The sequence below is a fragment of the Theropithecus gelada genome, chromosome 13, assembly GCF_003255815.1.
Source record: "Theropithecus gelada isolate Dixy chromosome 13, Tgel_1.0, whole genome shotgun sequence".
Classification (NCBI taxonomy): Eukaryota; Metazoa; Chordata; class Mammalia; order Primates; family Cercopithecidae; genus Theropithecus; species Theropithecus gelada.
The window spans coordinates 15052362-15070608 of record NC_037681.1 but is presented as its reverse complement, the minus strand read 5'-3'; the positions used below and the strand labels follow the sequence as shown (position 1 = coordinate 15070608).

The following is an 18247-nucleotide window of genomic DNA, read 5'->3' as shown; positions in this document are numbered from 1 at the left end:
ACTGGATATTTTATGTTTTTTATAACATACTTGACCTTTGTTCTGGGATGCAGCTAGTTCTTGGGAACAATTTGATCCTTTGAAGATTTGATTTGGGGATTGTCACATCATGTAGTCTAGGTTTATTTGGCCCCACTATCAAGGCCAGAGTCTCCTGAATCCTGTGAATGATGAGTTTTTCCAGTCTAGCCAACGGCAGGAGGCACTGCTTCCCATCTGTTTGAGCACTGGGTACTATTCCGAGGAATCCTTTGGGATCAGGCTCTTTCCCTTACCTCAGGTGGTTTCCGCATGGGGATGTGTTGATAGTGTGCTACTGAGTCTTCTGGGGGAATTGCTTTTCTCTGTGCAGCTGTCTCCTTTCTCCTCAACTCAGAGACTCCTCTGGGCGCCGTTTAGGTTTCCTTTCCCTTTGCTGCAGCTTGGAGTCCTTCTCAGGGCAGTAAGCTGAAGTCTGCATGTGTTTCCCAAGTCTCAGGGTCACTGTCCTTATGGCCTGAAGTCTTCTAAGCGCTTTCATATGTTTTGTTTAATTTTAGTTATTCAGGTGGCAGGATAAATCATCTGTCCTTGATGCTTTATTTTGGCCAGGAGCCGAAGTTCCCTTCATTCTTTTTTATTGAAGACACATTTTGTCAAATATGTAAGCAGGAGCTCTGGTACCTGTGAGTGCGTGGACGAATCCAGCATGAAGTGCAGAAACACTATTGCTTATCACACCCTCCTTCAGAGCTGTGCTCCTTGTTGCCATTCCTTTCTTGGACCCGTTTTTAAGGTTTTAGACAACACTCTATTCAATGTATATTGTACTCTTTCCCTCCTTGCGCTGTGGGAAGCTTCATGGGGTTTGCCACTGGGTTAGGAAGAGGTATGAATAGACTGAGGCAAGATTCTCCTCAAGGGACCTTGTGGCAGGTCAGGAAAGTGAAGACAGAGCATGGTAAGTGCTCCACCTACCTTCTCCTTTTGCTCCAGGAATGACTTAAGTCTGGAAGGAGCCAATAGTAAGAAGTTGCGTATCCGGATTGGTACGTCATAACAAACAGGAAGAAGTGACCATGAGGCTAAGGTCAGAGCCTTGTGGTGCCACTGACCCAGTTGAAGGTAGTTTAAACAGCCAGGCTGTAGTTCTTCAGGCTCTCCTAGGCCTCCCTGCACAACTGACCATTGGTGTCAGCGGCCCAAGCAGAGAAACTGGTGGTGGCCCTCGAGCAGCAAGGAGGGGAGAGGACCCTCAGTCCAAGGACAGAAGGAGATGGACTGTGTGAGTTGCCAGAAAGCTCATTTTGAATTCTTTGGGGGCCAGACTTTTCTATCCTAAAGTCTTATTTATTTATTTATTTTCCAAATTAGGAAAATAGTATATGACAATTGTAGAAAATTAGGCTATAATCTAGAGATAATATTTGGTAGCATTTCTCCCCTCCTCCTCAATGCATTCATTTAAACTGAGTACTAGTATGAACTATTTCAAGTATATTCTTGAAGACACTTGTACCCATGGTATTTTGTCTATAGATTAGGGCTCGACAGGGTCAACTGTCAGGATTCCTGGATGTTGATGACCTGAAGCTTTGGAAAGATCTAATAGTTTCTTTTAGATCCTAGAGGAAATAGTGGTCTGACTTGAATTTATTGTTTGAGTGATATCACCATGTTCGTTATTTGCCATATGGTGCTTTTTGGTTGGGGGTTTGTCCTTCTTGTGGGTTATTCAGGCAAGCATCAGTCTCCCAAAGTTATTGATGGACAAGTGATGCAGAGGAGAATAGAATGAACTATAGTCACTATCTGAAGTCCTCCCCACCCCCATCCATCCAGGTGAATGGTGTCATTGTGTAGTTGTCTTCTATATCACATTATTTTTAGATACCAGCTGAGTAGTGCAGTCTCATTGAAAGATTCAGCAGGTGGCACTTTGTAGAAGATGGAGGGATCCAGAGTGCGCGCTGGGGGCTTTGCTGTGTGTAGTAGAAGTTCTGTGTTGTGCTTTCCATGGAGAACAGGGTGGGTCTGGGGCTTCAGGCCATGGCATGCTGGGTTTGGAATCCCAGAACTAGCTCATTGGTTCAGTAGCAGAACTAGAAAGAGGATGCATTTTGGTTTGAAATGTGCTCACGACAGACAGTGCTTTTTCTTGAGCAGGCTGTCGTGAGTGTCTGATTTCCATTTTAGTTATGTTAATTTTGTAATTTTTCCGTCGGTTTTTATTGAGACTGATCTTGCAGGGGGGAGCGGATTAATTTTAAGGAACATGTAATTTCTTCCTTTGATCACATCCTATAGCCTTAATTTTGTTCTGGGATCTTTCCTGTGTAGTTATATTCATCTATGATTAGTTGAATAGTCAGTGAATTTAAGTTGTAATGTGATGTGCCTGTTTGAGGGAAAAAAATGGATTAATTCTGTGCTGCTTTCATTGGTATGGTACTGAATAATACTCTTAGATGTAGTGGGATTTACCAGGTAAAAAGTGATCTGTTCTCATTTTTCTACCCGTTCACAGTCACATAAAGAAAAGATTCAGTAGTAGTTGACAGAAACAAACTTGTAAACTGGTTTTTAAAAACAGTTATGTTCATTTGTACATTTTGGTGCTGAAATCTTCCAGAGATGTATCTCATTTTATCAGTCCTCTCTCCAACTAACATAGAGTGGTCAGTCAGTTGCCTTTTTCTTTTATCCAGCTGTCGCCGAGTCTACTTTTAATTCTGTAAAGAAGGTATGCCAGGTGAAAGGTTTCATTTCACCTGGCAGATGCTCAGAACATTTCCCAGTCCTCTTGGATTCCAGTTAGCTTATCTGAAGTCTGCCTGTCTCTCCTCACATAGTTACTACCATTGATGGAATGAGAAAAAATTTAGGTAACAAGTTTGAACAGCATTTTAAGGGGTCATTAAAAAACAACAGAACACTCATACCATGCACTCCTGTGTGCTCAGATGGTCGAGTGGGCAGGGCTTGTCATATGACAAACCCATGGCTGCTTGTGAAAATTACTACTTTGCAGATGTTCCCTGCCCCACCCCCACCCTCTGACAGCCTGCAAGGCGACTCAAAACTCATCTCCTAGTCAGGTCCTAGCCTGAGACAAAGGCCTTTTCTCTGAGAGTTTGCTTCCACTGGTTAAAGTCCAAAATGCTAATTGGCATCAGCTGCATTAAATCACTAAGCGGGGGCTAGCAGCTGCCACACCATTTGAGTAACCAGGAGGGGGACCTTTTTTTCCTTACTAAAAAGGCCCTCTCTCTCAAGTTACTCTTGATTTTGTTTTTCATTTGTTTATACTTGTGACCTGCTAAAGAAGAGCATGGAGGACACAGTAGTTTGGACTCTGCCTGGACACATGGAATATATAAACTTCCTCTATGTAGTTTTGCCAACCCAACTTTATGTATGGGATTTTTTGTTGTTTCTAAATTTTAGTTTTAGCTGGCCCCAGTCTGTTTTCTCCTGTATCTTTCCAGGCCACATGGAGTGTTTGTTTTTGGTGGTGCTCGTGGTGGTGGTGGTATGTATGTATGTACTTAAGTGTTGGGATGCAACCACCAAACATGTGTTTAATAACTGAAAGGAGACTGAAACTCAGAAGTTGATTCATTATGACCCTACTCTAAAGACAACATAAAATACTGTATAATAAGCATTAGTCATAATTAGATTTCCAGTTGTAGCTGGCTCAGAGCCATTGGTAGATTCTGTATTTCTAGTAGTGTTTTTTTCCTCCAAGTGGGCACTCATAATTGGACAGTAAATGACAATTAGTGGTTCTAACTACCTTTTTATTTTATAAGATATGTAATAGTCATCTATTTTAAAATCAAAATCAAGAGAGGAAATGTTCAAAGTATATATAAACTTGATCCTAAAACAGTAATTTGAGGGGAGAGTATTATTTCCCTGCAATGTATTTTGTAGTTCATTTTTGTATGCTTCCAGGATTTGACTATTTCAGACCTGGGAAATAGTCTGGCAGGTGACATTGATGGGATCACTGTATTTCTGGGTGATATTTGGGTGTTTCCGTCATGTTAGAAAAACTATTGCCAGACTTGATTGTATTTTAGTTGTTCATCTAATCATTGATTCTGAGATGCAACCCAGTTTTGAAGGTGTTAGAGTGTGTACTTTATGGTTGACAGTGCTTCATGGTTTCATGACATAAAATAGTGGTGGGCTCCATTCAAGGGCACTTCAGATTCAGTGAAATACATGGCCCGTGGTAATCTGCCACCAGTATTTACCAATGTGCCTATTCAGGAGTTTTCACATCAGTGGACAGCATGGAAGTTAAGCCTGTGAGAACTTTAAAATGTGTGCTTGATTTTTAACTTGGTGAGCTGTGAAAGTATCGAGTGCTCGTGACTCTTTCTTATACAGTGGTGAACAGGTTAGATCCTGGAAAGACATTGGTTTGTGTCACTAAAAGGAAAAAATATAAATGGAACCTAGTGGAAATATTTGATAATTCTTAATTATTGCTCAGGAAGCCTTTCATGGGAAAATCATAGGTAGCATTTCTTTCTGTCAAGAAGTGAAAGCTACTGGTAGCGCGTGATAGGGAACAACGGCCCTGGAAATAGTTTAGCCCCTGCAGGGAGTGGAGGTAGGCAAAGGTAAGGGTTGGATTGATGGAACGAGTCTGGATAGTCCAGTAAAATTCACTACTGTATGAAGTTCTTATTACAGGAACAAAGTTAAAATCAGTATTTGGATTTTCTCCCTATTCTAGTTCAACGTAAGATTAGACGAATGGCTAACTAGAATAACCAGTGTTGTTTTGTTTTTGTGTAGTTTTTATACCCCACGTCCTTACAGATTTACTGACTTTTGGATAAAAGGAGAAAAATGGTTAGTTCGCTTTCTGGTCACCCAGCTGCAGTTCAGTGTACGGAAAGTGGGATGTTTGGCTTTTTAGAGCACATTAACCATGGACCTTATCCTGGGAGTGACACCACATGCCTTTTCAATGGGCCCTGTTTACAGCCACTACCCTGTGCTAACTCTTTTCAGGAGCCTACTTGTCTTGACAAGCCTCATTAGGGCTGTCCCAGGCCACTCACTGCTTGGTCAGGAGGCCTCTCGGAAACCCTCAGATAGCACTGGGAGTGAGTTGTGGTGAGTCAGGAGGGAGCAGGCTCAATGTGCCCCCATGCCAGCAAGCCCTGGTCACTACTGCTCATCATACTCTACATGTTGATATGTGTGTGCAGAGAGCACAAGATAAAACTTTTGAGGCATTCATTAGGTTTCCTACTTTTATTTGGGGCATGCTTCCTCATGTTCTATGGAATAAACATTGTTACCCTTTTCTGTTTTAGAATGAAGTTCCTTTGAAGCAAGGTCTCAAATAGAAGTGTTTCTCTGTTTTACTAGCTAGTCTAAACACTGGTTTTGTGTAGAATTAAGATGGTTATCTACTATTGAGTATCTCATTTTTCTTTGCTGCTTTCAACATGGCCATATTTAAATCTCAGATAGAAATTATACCTATTTGGTAGGACTTTGCAGGGTTTGAAGGAGAATTATTATATCAACTCTATTGGGTCATGTGACTGCTGCCATATTTGTAGTCATCTATCAAAGTCACATGACAAGTGTGCCTGTAGAATATATAGTTGTGCATCACTTAACAGTGGGGTTATGTTCTCAGAAATGCATCATTCATTAGGCAGTTTTGCTGTTGTCCATCATCAAAGTGTGTTTATGTAAACCTAGATGGTACACATGGGCTACCTGGTATGGCCTGTTGCTCCCAGGCTGCAGACATGTACAGTGTGCTACTGTACTGAATAGTGTAGGCAATTGAAAAATAATAGCAAGTAGTTGTGTATCTAAACATAGAAAAGAGATTGTCAAAATATGTTATAAAAGATAAAAAATGGGCCGGGCGCGGTGGCTCAAGCCTGTAATCCCAGCACTTTGGGAGGCCGAGACGGGCGGATCATGAGGTCAGGAGATTGAGACCATCCTGGCTAATACGGTGAAACCCCGTCTCTACTAAAAAATACAAAAAACTAGCCGGGCGAAGTGGCGGGTGCCTGTAGTCCCAGCTACTTGGGAGGCTGAGGCAGGAGAATGGCGTGAACCCGAGAGGAGGAGCTTGCAGTGAGCTGAGATCCGGCCACTGCACTCCAGCCTGGGTGACAGAGCGAGACTCCGTCTCAAAAAAAAAAAAAAAAAAAAAAAAAAAAAAAAAAAAAAAAAAAAAAAAGATAAAAAATGGTACTTTCCGCATAGAGCTCTGAACATTAATGGAGCTTACAGGGCTGGAGGTTGCTCTGGGTGAGTCAGTGAGTGGTAAGTGAATGTGAAGGCCTAGGACTACTGTACGCTACTGTAGACTTCATAAGCATTGTACACTTAGGATACACTAAATTTGTAAAAAATATACTTTCTTCAGTAATAACTGTAGGTTACTGTAACTTTTATTTTATAAAACTTTTAGGTACTTTTGTAATAACACTTAGCTTAAGAAACATTGCATAGCTGTACTAAAATATTTTCTTTTTAAAAATCTTTGTAAGCTTTTTTCTGTCTTTTCTAACTTTTTAAACATTTTGGTAAAAAATGAAGACAGAAACACACACATTAGCTTAGGCCTGCACATGGTCAGGCTCATCAATATCTGTCTTCCACCTCCACACCTTGTCCCAGTAGAAGGTCTTCAAGCCAGTAGCACACATAGAACTGTCATCTCCTATAATAACAATGCCTTCTTAGGGATACCTCCTGAAGGATCTGCCTGAGGCTGTTGTAAGTTCACTTTTTTTTGTTGTTTAAATAGGAGTACACTTTAATATAACAATAGAAGTGTAGTAAACCACTAACATAGTCATTTATTAAGTATTATGTACTATACATAACTATATGTGCAATAATTTTATACAACCGGCCATGCGACAGGTTAGTTTAGCATCACCACAAGCAATGTCAGTAGGTGATGGGAATTTTTCAGCTTCATTTATTAATTTTATTAATTTTATGGGTTCATTGTTGTATTTGCAGTCCTTTGTTGACTAAGATGTTATGTAGTACATGACTGTATTATAATACTCTAGCGTTTATATTTCAGAACCAAGCTGTAAAGCTGCCATCTTGAGAATTACTATTCTAAGATGACTACATGTCTTGTTATACATTTGTTTTCTAAAGCAGTAATGTATAACTGAAGTTTGTATTTTAAAAATTATTTTCCCCATCTGATCTCATTAATATCTAATTAATGATGTCACAGCTTTTAAAGTATAACAATTTGCAAATCAAACGTCCTTTAGGCTTGTAAGGCCTTAAGAGTGGTTCTAGAGGTGCTAGACTGAAGCAGTAAGTAGGGTTCTTCCAAGTTGTGTGTAAGTGCATGCATACACACACACACAACACACACACACGCATGTACATCTAGGCTACTCAGAGCCCCTACTCTTACCTGGAGAGAGAGGGACATCAAGTTATGAGTGGGATGGTTGTGTCAGTGTAGAAAAGTAAGGACATTTTAGGGGACTAGTCATCTTTTCCTTTAGAAAATGTATGCAGTATAGGGGATTCTAGAGATCCGGTCATCAGATTTCTCCCGATCTTAAATACTGTGCTTTTGTGATCAAGGATGATTTTCCCTTCCCTGCACAGTTCCTGTTCTTTCTCACTTTAACTCTGCTTTCCCTTCATTCTGTGCTAACTACAAATCTGCCTTAACCTGACTCTTCGCAGATAGTATGTCATGTGTATATAACAAGGGACAAACTGTCTGCTTGACTGGTGTGCACAGCTTCTTCTCCAGGTTTATATGAGAGATAGGTGGAGATCACAGACTTCCCAGCCTTTGTCATTCACAAGGGCAACTTAGTTTTATTTTCCAGACTTGTGTCACTATCTTTTTCCTTCATTCCCCACCCTAATCTTCTCACACAAACTCTGGGTTTCTTCCTCTGCTCATCTTACTTCAGTAAACCAAGATGCTAGGAGAGGAGCCAAGTCTGAAACATTGTGCTCAGTGATGTTTTGTTCCTGGGACCCACTGGACTCAGCTGAACCTCTTCCGGTTAGTGGGTTCTCACTGAGCACACCGTCACAGACTGCACCTCCAGCCTGCATTCATGTATTCAGTACTCTGCCTTGGCTTCACTAGAGGGTGCTGTCGTGCAGGGTTGTTTGAGGTAAACGTTTTTTGGACTTAACGGACCAGATGATCTGTATTTGCAAAGGAAACAGACTTTCCAAGTGGTAAGTTCAAATAGTATCAGCCATTTCCCTTTTTTGGTCCCATTTTTACAGCTGAACAAACTGAGGCTCAGAGAAGTGGAGTGCATTTCCAGAGGTCACAGTTAGTGGGAGAACTGGCCAGGCAGCCCCCTCGCACTGTCCCTGCAGCTCTCCGTGTCTGTCTTTACCTCCTATGCATCACATCCTATAATCACACTTCAAAGGATGAGTCCTCTAAGATTCCTGTTCTTGGCTTCCTGGAGGGTGGGAAACGTGTGTTCCTTTCATTATTGTATGTGGTGTGGGAGAAGTAAAGTCATGCACATCATTCAGTAGCCACACATTTTATTTTTATTTTTTCTTAAGGATGAAGAGGAAGAAATCAAACTGGAGATAAATATGCTAAAGAAATACTCTCATCACAGAAATATTGCAACATATTATGGTGCTTTCATCAAAAAGAGCCCTCCAGGACATGATGACCAACTCTGGGTAGGTGGATGTTTCCTGAGCATTTGTGGGCGTTCCGTTTGCTTGAATTGTAAGGGCGTGGCGGGGGTGGGGGCTGGGGGGAAGGGAGGGAAGAAAAACCATGAAGAGGAGCAGTACGTAGCTGGCAGATTCTAAAGGCTTCCTTGGCCAGTGTCTCTGGGTTGACTATATGCTGGTTGTTTATTGTGATATTGATTTCACATTGCATGGAAAAAAGTTAACTTTGTGTTTCAGGAATAAAATGGCAGCATCTAGAAGGAATGTGATCAAATAGCAGAGAAATTAGGAGCTTGAAAGCAATACAATAAAAACTTTATTTATGGGAACAAAACTAATTTGAAAGCCCAGCAAATTGAGCTTACCACTTGGAAATGAGAGACAGATCTCAAGAAACAAACTTCTGTCAGTAGCTTATCAATAGTATTAATGATAATAGTTAATTAAAACAAATTACAGGGAAATTTCTGGAATTGACACATTCAACCTTATCTCTTTTTGAACACATTTATATTCAAGATAATGACCTGGAGATACCATCAGATCTGTGGCTATCACATTATTTAAACTTGCAAAGCAGGAAGATAGATGAATACTTTTTGTATCAGTATTTTTAAAGGGCCGTTACAGAAAACATCTGCAAAATTAAATAGAAGGGAAAAAGTTTACTCTGTTACCATTGCCCAAATCAGGTCACAGTTAAAATTTTAGAACAGTTCAGTTCGGTTTATTTTCTGGGTACTTTAAACATACCGTTGTGATCATATTGTTCAAACATTCAGATACTGTAAATACTGTATTAAAAATTGTATAACTGCTTAAAAATACTATTTTTTATTCGTATTAGACCCAGTTAATATAAAATATAATAGTTTGAGGATCATAATGTGAAAAATAGAATGTTTTTGAGGCAAAATGAAAAAGAATGTTAGGGAATATTTGAGTCAGATATTTGATAATTGGGCAGTGATGAGGAGCAAAGTGGTCTTCCTGTGCCCACGTGCTTCTGAGAGAGAATGAGCACTTCAGAATTGCTGCGCTTGGGTGTGCTGTAGAATACCAGACACTCACAGTCTGCTGGACCAAATACGCAGAGCGAATACATGGGACCGTGAAATGAGCTTTCAGTTCTTTAGGTGCCTCCAAATTATTATGAGTTATTTAGGAGCATCACATTTCCAGGTCTTCAGAATAAAGAGATGGCATGGCGGTTAAACTGGTTTTCCCAATTTCTCCAAGATGTGTTACTCACCTTGTGTCTTGTCTGCCCTATAGCTTGTTATGGAGTTCTGTGGGGCTGGGTCCATTACAGACCTTGTGAAGAACACCAAAGGGAACACACTCAAAGAAGACTGGATTGCTTACATCTCCAGAGAAATCCTGAGGGTGAGGAATGTGGGTGGCTACAGTGCTCCAACCCATGATCCTGTGCTTCCATTTTCATTTTCCCAGCCCCAAGTACTTCTTTGCATTACTTATACATATATAGATTATTCTCTTTGACAGCCAAGGATTCTGTATATCTAGCTAGCTTTGATAATTTTAAGCTACATCATGATTTGACTCTGGCAAGTATGTAAAGAAGGTTGACTTAAAAAAAAAAAGCATTTCTGTATTTCCCTGAATTTACTTTCCATGGCATCATGACATACCTATTGGCAGCTTTCCTTTGAGTTAAAAGGAAATCAGAGTGGAAGGGAAGAAAAATAATCTCCAACTATTGTTTTTAAAGGAATTCTGTGTATAAGCTTATAAATAAATACTAATGGTGCTGAATGCTGGTTTTCAAAATCACCTTGAAGACTTTGGTGTTAGCTACTAGAATCTGTTACAATATTTATGAAGAAAAGTTAGAATGTTTAATATTATTGACAGCCATTTGGAAAGCTGGCTAAATATCTTAGAGTAAGTTTCTGAACTACTATTTTAGCAGCTTTTAAATGTTTCTTTTGAGTAGTAAAGCCATGTTGACGGCACAGGCAGAGGGTTTCTAGGATTTCGTATTTGAGCAGTGCATGTAGGATATTACCAGTGGGTCTCTTCCTTCATTTGGCTATCACAGTTTTTCTCTCTACTTCATCCCTGAATTACACACAGACATTACTTGGTTGCATTTCATTTACCTCCCACATTGAAAAAAAAAGATTGTGAAGTTAAATTGAAGCCCAATTCTTATGCTTCCCCCACTAATAAAAAAACTTAAAAGTAATGAATAAGTTATTTTAATTTTTTTAATAAGTAAAGTTATCCCACTTTTTATATGTAAGATTCATAGAGGATTGCAGGTTTAAAAACTGCCATCTAGACTTCCTAGAGAAACGTTTAATTTTTTTTTTTTTTAATTTAGATATTTATGTAGTCCTTGAAAAGAGGCAGTTCCCCTAAGAAGACTAGTTGTGGGGGGTGGGGTAGGGTGACAGGAGAACCATCTTTTTATAAATACTTGCAAATGTCATTAAAATATCAGGATCTTTTATGACTATTACAGAAAGCAGAGCCTAAATGTGGGAAACTTTCCTGCCCTATACTACTGTAAAGGAAGTCAGGTACTGGGCCAGGTGGATTTCTTCTATTAGTAACTAAAACTCTTTAGCATGGTAGGCAGGATAGAACATTGGTTGAGTGGTTGGAGACTAGCATAAGTCATACCTGGGTTTGAGTCCTGCCTCTGCTGCTTACCTATAGCACACCCTATGTTATTCAACTTTCAGGACTTATTTTCTCCTCGTCTATACATTTTAGATACCAACCTTTTGAAATTACTTTTGTTAGGAGAATTCAATGAGTTAGTGTATATTAATCATTTAATGTAACATTTGGATACATAGCTACCTATCAGTGACTATTAACTGTTGTCATTATTCTTTGTTTTAAACACCCACTCTCCTGCCATACACATCCCCACCTGCGCACCCACGCCCCTACCTTTCTTATATAGATATCTCAAGCAGAGAAGTAGCTTTTAGCTTAATGTCCTAGGCATCAAATGTATTTCAGCCTTCAAAAACAAATGTGTTTCTATACCCAGGCAAGCGTTGTTTACCTATCATATGTAACATGTACATGTAGCCATTTTACCATCAATAATCTCCAGTAACATTTAAAAAAAGCCAAAGTTGTTTGACGCCTCTAAGCCAGCTTGAGTGTGACATGTGAATGAACATCTTTTTGAGACGCAGGAGATCTTTTTCACCTCACTGGGCATCTGAAACACAGCTGCCTTCGCCTACATTTCATCTAGAATGGGAGTTTTTCCTTGTGACAAAAGTTTCAATTAACTAAAAACAAGCAAATGCCTCAGGGAGAGTTCGTGTGTCATGCAGTAGTGTGTGTTCATTATAGGGGTTACTAAGAGTTGGCTTTGGTAAAGAGAAGGCAAGATGATAAGCTGGAGGTAAGGCCTCATGAGAAAGGAATGCAGCCACCCCCAGAGAGATAAGCTGTGTTCTCAAAGACGGTTGGGGTTAGACAGTTTCTGTGGTGGCAAAACCTTTCCTCATTTCTCACTAGATGTTGGATTTAGACATTATGATCATTATGATCAGACCCTTTGAATGGTGAGGATGCTAAGCAGGTAGGCCTCAGCCAATAGAGAAGTGCTTTTTGGAGCCAGCACACTGTTATACCCTCTGGACCACAAGGCTTAGCAGCAAGGCCAGCATGTTCTTTTCAGCCCACTTCCATGTTCACATTCCACATAGCAGTATCTTCATATTGAACATGGGAACTTAGAGCTTTCTGTAACCAGTGCTGTATGACAGCCTTTGACTGCTCTTTTGTTCCGTGACCATGCATGATAGAGAGTTTAGGGGAAAATATTTCCTGGTTTAGAAACACAGATGCATTTGCTCAAGGATAGTGCTTCACTGAGTGTTTGGACTTGGCGTCTCTGCTAAGGAAGAATAATTGTGGCCTGATTTCTGGTATGGGACTAGTTGAACACACATACACTCCCAGGTACTTAATGGCAGAAAAAGGTTCTTTTTTTCCGAATAATCATATAACATTGTTGCAGAGCTATTAGATACACTTAATTCCCTGTAGAAGCAGTGATCCTGTAGCAGTATAGACAGGAAAACAGGCATTGTTCCATACATTTATTGCTGGTAATGAACAAGAGTGCATGCAAGCCACATTTGTGTGACAAGATGTGGGTGCTTATGTTTGTTGTTAAGATAGTTCTGTAAAAGTTTAAGAAGAGGTTGGCAAGTTAGAAAACAAAAATGAACTGAAGTAATAGAAATAGGAATTACGAAGAATTGGGGAACTTAGCTTTTGTGTCTCTCCTTTTGCTATTTGAAGTTATACCATGCTGAGAGGAGGTACTTTGTTCCTAACTATAGCAATAAGGTACCATATATTTTTAGTGCTTTTTTCTCTAGTCAGTGCTTTGTGGTATAATACCGCACATCCTGTGTTGTGAAAAATAAACAGAGCTGTCAAATAAGCTTTGCTCTGTTTCCTAGACAGACCAGTAAATGAATGTTTAGAAACCCCCTATGTTAGAAAAATTAGTATTCTAGAGGAGCTGTTGTATTTAATTCATATCTTACAAAGTAATGATAACAATAAAACCCCATGAAAAAAGAATAAACAGGAAAAAAATCAAATAACCCTTACTTATAATCTGCCCTTTTTGGATTGAGACATTTTAGAGTAAATAGGTTGCTTGTATCTTAAGGAGGTGAGCTGTATATTTGGCTTCTCTAGCTAAGGACAGAATAAGTAAATGAGTTGTGAGAATGATGCATTACTGTCTCTTGGACCATATTTGGATGCAACATGTGTTTTTGTTCTTCCACCACCTCTCGTAAGAGACAAGCTTTTGGGCCTCATTCCAGATACAAGGTCATCAAAAAGTGTTATATGCCCAGTAGGTTTGTTTCCTTGGGAAAGAAAGATATTTTATTTGAACACAAGGCTCTTTTTGACAGCACAATCATTTTATGCTTGGGATGGAGGTGGGATTGATCAGCACTTAGCAATTTGTCACTGTGCAGTGGGAAGGCTAGCCAGTGTTAAAGAGCCAGATTTCAAAGCCCTCTCTTGCCCTTTGCTTTTCCCCTGAGATGTGTCTAGTTCAAATATGCCCACGGGGTCACCCTCTAGACATTTAGCGTGGGAAAGGAACCACCCTGTACACAAATAGCACAAATTATAGCAGAGAAACTGCAGATGGTAATCTGCAGTGTATCTTAAAGGCACAGCTAGAAGTGGTCATGTTGCTCACACGGGGAACCTAACCCACTGGGAATGTGGCGGAGGGGAGGACTTCTTTCTGTGTGTGTGGTAGTGTTGGTGCTGTCTTCCTGGGAATGCACTAAGAGTGAAGTTAATGTTCATGAGCTCACAAACACCGTTGGTCCACATGTGCACTTTCTTATAAAAGGTGTGTTCCTGGCTGTTTACTTATAGTCACAGAAAACTAAAATTCAGGCCTGTCTTTCCTATTCAGGGACTGGCACATCTTCATATTCATCACGTGATTCACCGGGATATCAAGGGCCAGAATGTGTTGCTGACTGAGAATGCAGAGGTGAAACTTGGTATGTAATGGATGTGCGGCGTGATCTCGTAATTGCACCTGGCACAAGCCAGCTGTACTCCCAGTTCTACTTCCATCTAGCTAAAAGTTCGGTCTGTTACCCATGTTTTCTATTTCTGTTCTTAAGAATGTGGGAACCGAGCATATTGCTTAGCCTGGCTCCAGCCTCCCCACTTCCATGTTAGTTCCCTCCCACCTCCCGCCTCCTGGTTCTCTGTACAGCAGCCAGACTGATCTTCAGATCAGACCATGCCACTTTCCTGCTTAAAGACCCTTAATGGCTTCCTATTTTACTTTGGATAAAACCGACATTTCTCACCCTTGCCTATAAAAAGCCATGTAGGATCTGATGCCTGCTACTTTTCCCTCCTCATTTTATGTCCCTCTTTACTTCTCTCTTCATCAGTCACTGTCTTTTTTTCTTTTCTTAAACTTCCTGGATCTTGCCTTGGGGCCTTTGCATAACTGTTTCCCATTGGGAAGACTTGACTTCAGTTTTGAAGTCACAGTTTTTTTCCTCATGTTCAGGGGCCTTTTCCAACCTCTGATCTGTCTTGGGCCTTGCTGCTTGTTTCTTTCATAGTATTGTTCACAATTTATAGTTATGTGATTGTTTTTTACTTCTGTTACTGTCTCCTTTGCCAGAATGTAAATTCTGGGAATGCAGCAAATAGCCTATTACCCAGCACCCAGCATAGTGACTTCATTGTAGTAGGTGCTTGATAAATTTCTGCATGGATAGGTAATTACAGCCCGTGGTGTTTTCCTGGAGTTATTCACAAGGGTTCTTTTATATATCTTGTTTCCTTTAGCTGGGTCTGAACTCATTCCACTTTCATCTAAGTGTTGTATCAAATTTTTAAATAGCGTTTGTATTAATTTTTCTTCCACTAACACATCATAACAAAATTCTTTCTGTTTATATGGGTCTGGTCCACCTTTCTTTTAGAAATCATAGGCACAGCTGTTGCACTGTAAAAGTAAGATCTTCATAGTTACTTTCTTGCATAGTGTCTGTGTTTGTTGGTCTTCTATGGAGGAATCTGCCCAATTGGAAACTCCCCTCAGGGCTCCCCTCAAGGAAGCACTTGAGCAGTTCTCATACCAAATGACTCAGTGAGCTGTGCGTTCCCTGCACTGGTCTCCTGCTATCGGCCTGTGATAGTACCTGAGTGATCACTTAGTGATTGGTTACCATTGCCTTCCAAGTCGCTGTGATGCTCGCTTAGGCTTCCTGCACTAACTGGCTGGCCTGTGTGTCCCTGGTTCCTGTGCTGCCTGGCCCGTGTGTCTCTGTCTCTGAAGGAGTACTCAGTGAGTAAGTCCACACCCTGGACAAGCCATTTTCTGAGCGTGTTCTGTGCATAGAAGTTGAATCTATGATCCCTTTTAGTCATCTCAGCACTTCGTAGGCCTTTCTGCATGGGCGCCTCCACCTTTGCAGGTTCCTGCTGGGGTAATGGTAGTGTGTGTGGTGATAGTGTTGGCAGGGACTGATGGCAGGCATTCCGTTAGAGGTCATGGTCTTCCTGCCAGCTCTGCCTCCCATCCTTGAACTTTCCTCTAGACCACCACCACCATCCAATTGGGTGGGATGCAGAAGTCACAGAAAAATCAGCAGAAGTCCCAAGTGCTTTAGGGTGTGTTGTTTGTGAACATATGATTTAGCTTGTTTTTTGTTTTTTTTTTTGATTCAGTACTGTGTTTTTTTCAAGAAAACTTTTGTGAATTTCTTACCTTTATGGTTATTAGTGCTGTTTAAGAAGGTAAGTCAAGTGTGTCTTCAGTCAGTTCTCCAGAACATGGGGCTCTCTGTGACTTGATCTTGTTTGCGGCAGTTCTCTGAAAGCACTGAAGGTTGTGGTTCATTCAGAAGGCCCTCTGCTGGTCACTGTCGGAGAAGCTGGGGAGGCAGCCAGATCCAGGCTTCACAGAAGCTTCCAGACTGGTAGAGGATCTCACAGTCTTGGTGGCTTTACTGTGGAAGGGCACTCCTGACCAGTGGTGCCTGCCTTGAGGAGGATCGCATATTCATGAAGCACTGCTGTTTCAGTTTACTATGAAGACATTTCCTCCTTGTGTTTTTTCACAAGTATATCTGGTTTGTAATTGTATTTCACTTTCTCTTCCTTTCTCTCCCTCCCACAGTTGACTTTGGTGTGAGTGCTCAGCTGGACAGGACAGTGGGGCGGAGAAATACGTTCATAGGCACTCCCTACTGGATGGCTCCTGAGGTCATCGCCTGTGATGAGAACCCGGATGCCACCTATGATTACAGAGTAAGAGGCACCTGCTCCGTAGGCCTTTGCAGGGCCACTGGCATGCCTGAGGGATGGGGGCTTTGCTTATAAATTGCACACCCCTTGTCTGCCTGCCTTTTCAGGGAGGAAGACCTTCAGTGAGGAAAATTGCAGGTGCAAATTTTTCAGGACTTTTTTGGCTGTCTTTTTTGGCCATTTGTATCACATGACTGTGTTCTCATTAAGGAATACACTGGTTTCAAAGCAGTCTGGAGCACTTTGTCGTGCCTACAGCTTTTTGTTCCTATTTACTATCCTTTTTTTTTTTTTTTTTTAACTTGAAGAATATATTAGAATCGAATATTTATTCTTTTTAAAATATTGCCAGTGTACAGTAATAGCTTCATTTGAGTGAAATTTTATATTATTCTTGTTAAACTGCTGTACAGCATTGATTTGGTATACAAATTTATTTAAATTATTAGAGTGACCTCTAGGGACTTGAATCAATAATGCACTTTAAAAAAAAATCTAGATGTAAATCCATATTTGATATCAGACTCAGGTTGCTATGTTTACAAAAGCTGTTTTTAAAAATCCATGCCTTAATTAGATGAGCCAGACTGGTTAATATACCTGTTAATGATATGCAAAATGGAATTCATGTCTTAACAGTCTCCCATGTATTTTAGTATTTATTACAAATATCCAATTAATGAGACTTAATTTAAGACTGTAGTGCAGAGTAAGTTTTATTTTTTATATACTGAAGTATCTTAAAATAGATAACAGACTTTGTGACTTTCCACTCTTTACCATGTCTCTAAAATTTGAAAATGTTTTCCCGCATTCCGCAAATAATTATTATACCTAAGTAAATACAAATAGTTAATACAAAGTTGGTAATTAGACCTGGCTGGTATGCAGAACAAGACAGTGTATTTGGTTATTTAATCTCTTTTAATCTAGAACCACCCCCACCGCCACCCCCACCTGGTTTTTTTGTATTTGTTTTTGTTTTGCCATAAAACTGACTTTCTGAAGAGCCTGGGCCTGTTGTCTAATGTTCTGCCCTTGAGATTTGTCTCATTACTTCTTTATGTCATTTAATTTGTTTCCTGTAAACTAGAAAGGCTTAATTTGTATCAAGGAAAACCTTCTTAGCAAAATCACCACTGGGGAGGTGGAGGTGGAGGTTCTTCATGTTGCCTCAGCAGGGGACATGCAGAGCTGTTCCTCCCCCGCTCATTGCCAGGAGTGGCCCCTGGATTAGGGTAATGAGCCCCTTTGTGTACCCTGATAGTACAGAAAGCTTAATGAAAATAAGGGAGGAATGATAGGTCTCTCCTTTTTGTTGTATTCAGATATATGTGTCTGAACTTTGTAATATAAGTATAGATTATTTAGAAAACCTTTAAACTGAGCACCTTTAATTCCTTGGTTAGGATAGCATATAAACAAATATATAGTAATGATAATAACTATTCTCATCTACTTTTCAAAAATTCTTTTTTTTGGATTTTAAGAAATATTGTCTGATAAGACTTTAGTACATCAAACAGTGTTTAGTGAGTACTCTCCATTACAAAAGTAAATAAAACTGGCAAAAATGCCTGCCTTCATGGAACTTATATTTGAGTAGAAAGTGAAGTTTAATTCAAATTTTAAATTTAGTATTTCAGTGGAATCAGAAAAAAAAAAAAGATTCCATGTACAGAAAACCAGCTGACTTGTTTGGTTTGCAAGTAGGGTGGGAATGCTTAGTGGCATGATT

The 18247-nt window shown here is 40.1% G+C and overlaps 1 protein-coding gene across 18 annotated transcripts in view; it reads left to right on the top strand.

Annotated features, from left to right (window-relative positions):
• MAP4K4 (mitogen-activated protein kinase kinase kinase kinase 4) overlaps positions 1-18247 on the top strand; it is a 193928-nt gene that overhangs the window by 114934 nt on the left and 60747 nt on the right. For 17 of the 18 annotated variants that reach the window (XM_025405820.1, XM_025405821.1, XM_025405814.1 and 14 more), the window contains exons 4-7: positions 8566-8691; positions 9964-10074; positions 14144-14234; positions 16382-16512. In XM_025405820.1, coding sequence (XP_025261605.1) covers positions 8566-8691; positions 9964-10074; positions 14144-14234; positions 16382-16512 — 459 coding nt within the window. The remainder of the gene's footprint in view (positions 1-8565; positions 8692-9963; positions 10075-14143; positions 14235-16381; positions 16513-18247) is intronic. The other variant, XM_025405822.1, reaches the window with a different exon arrangement.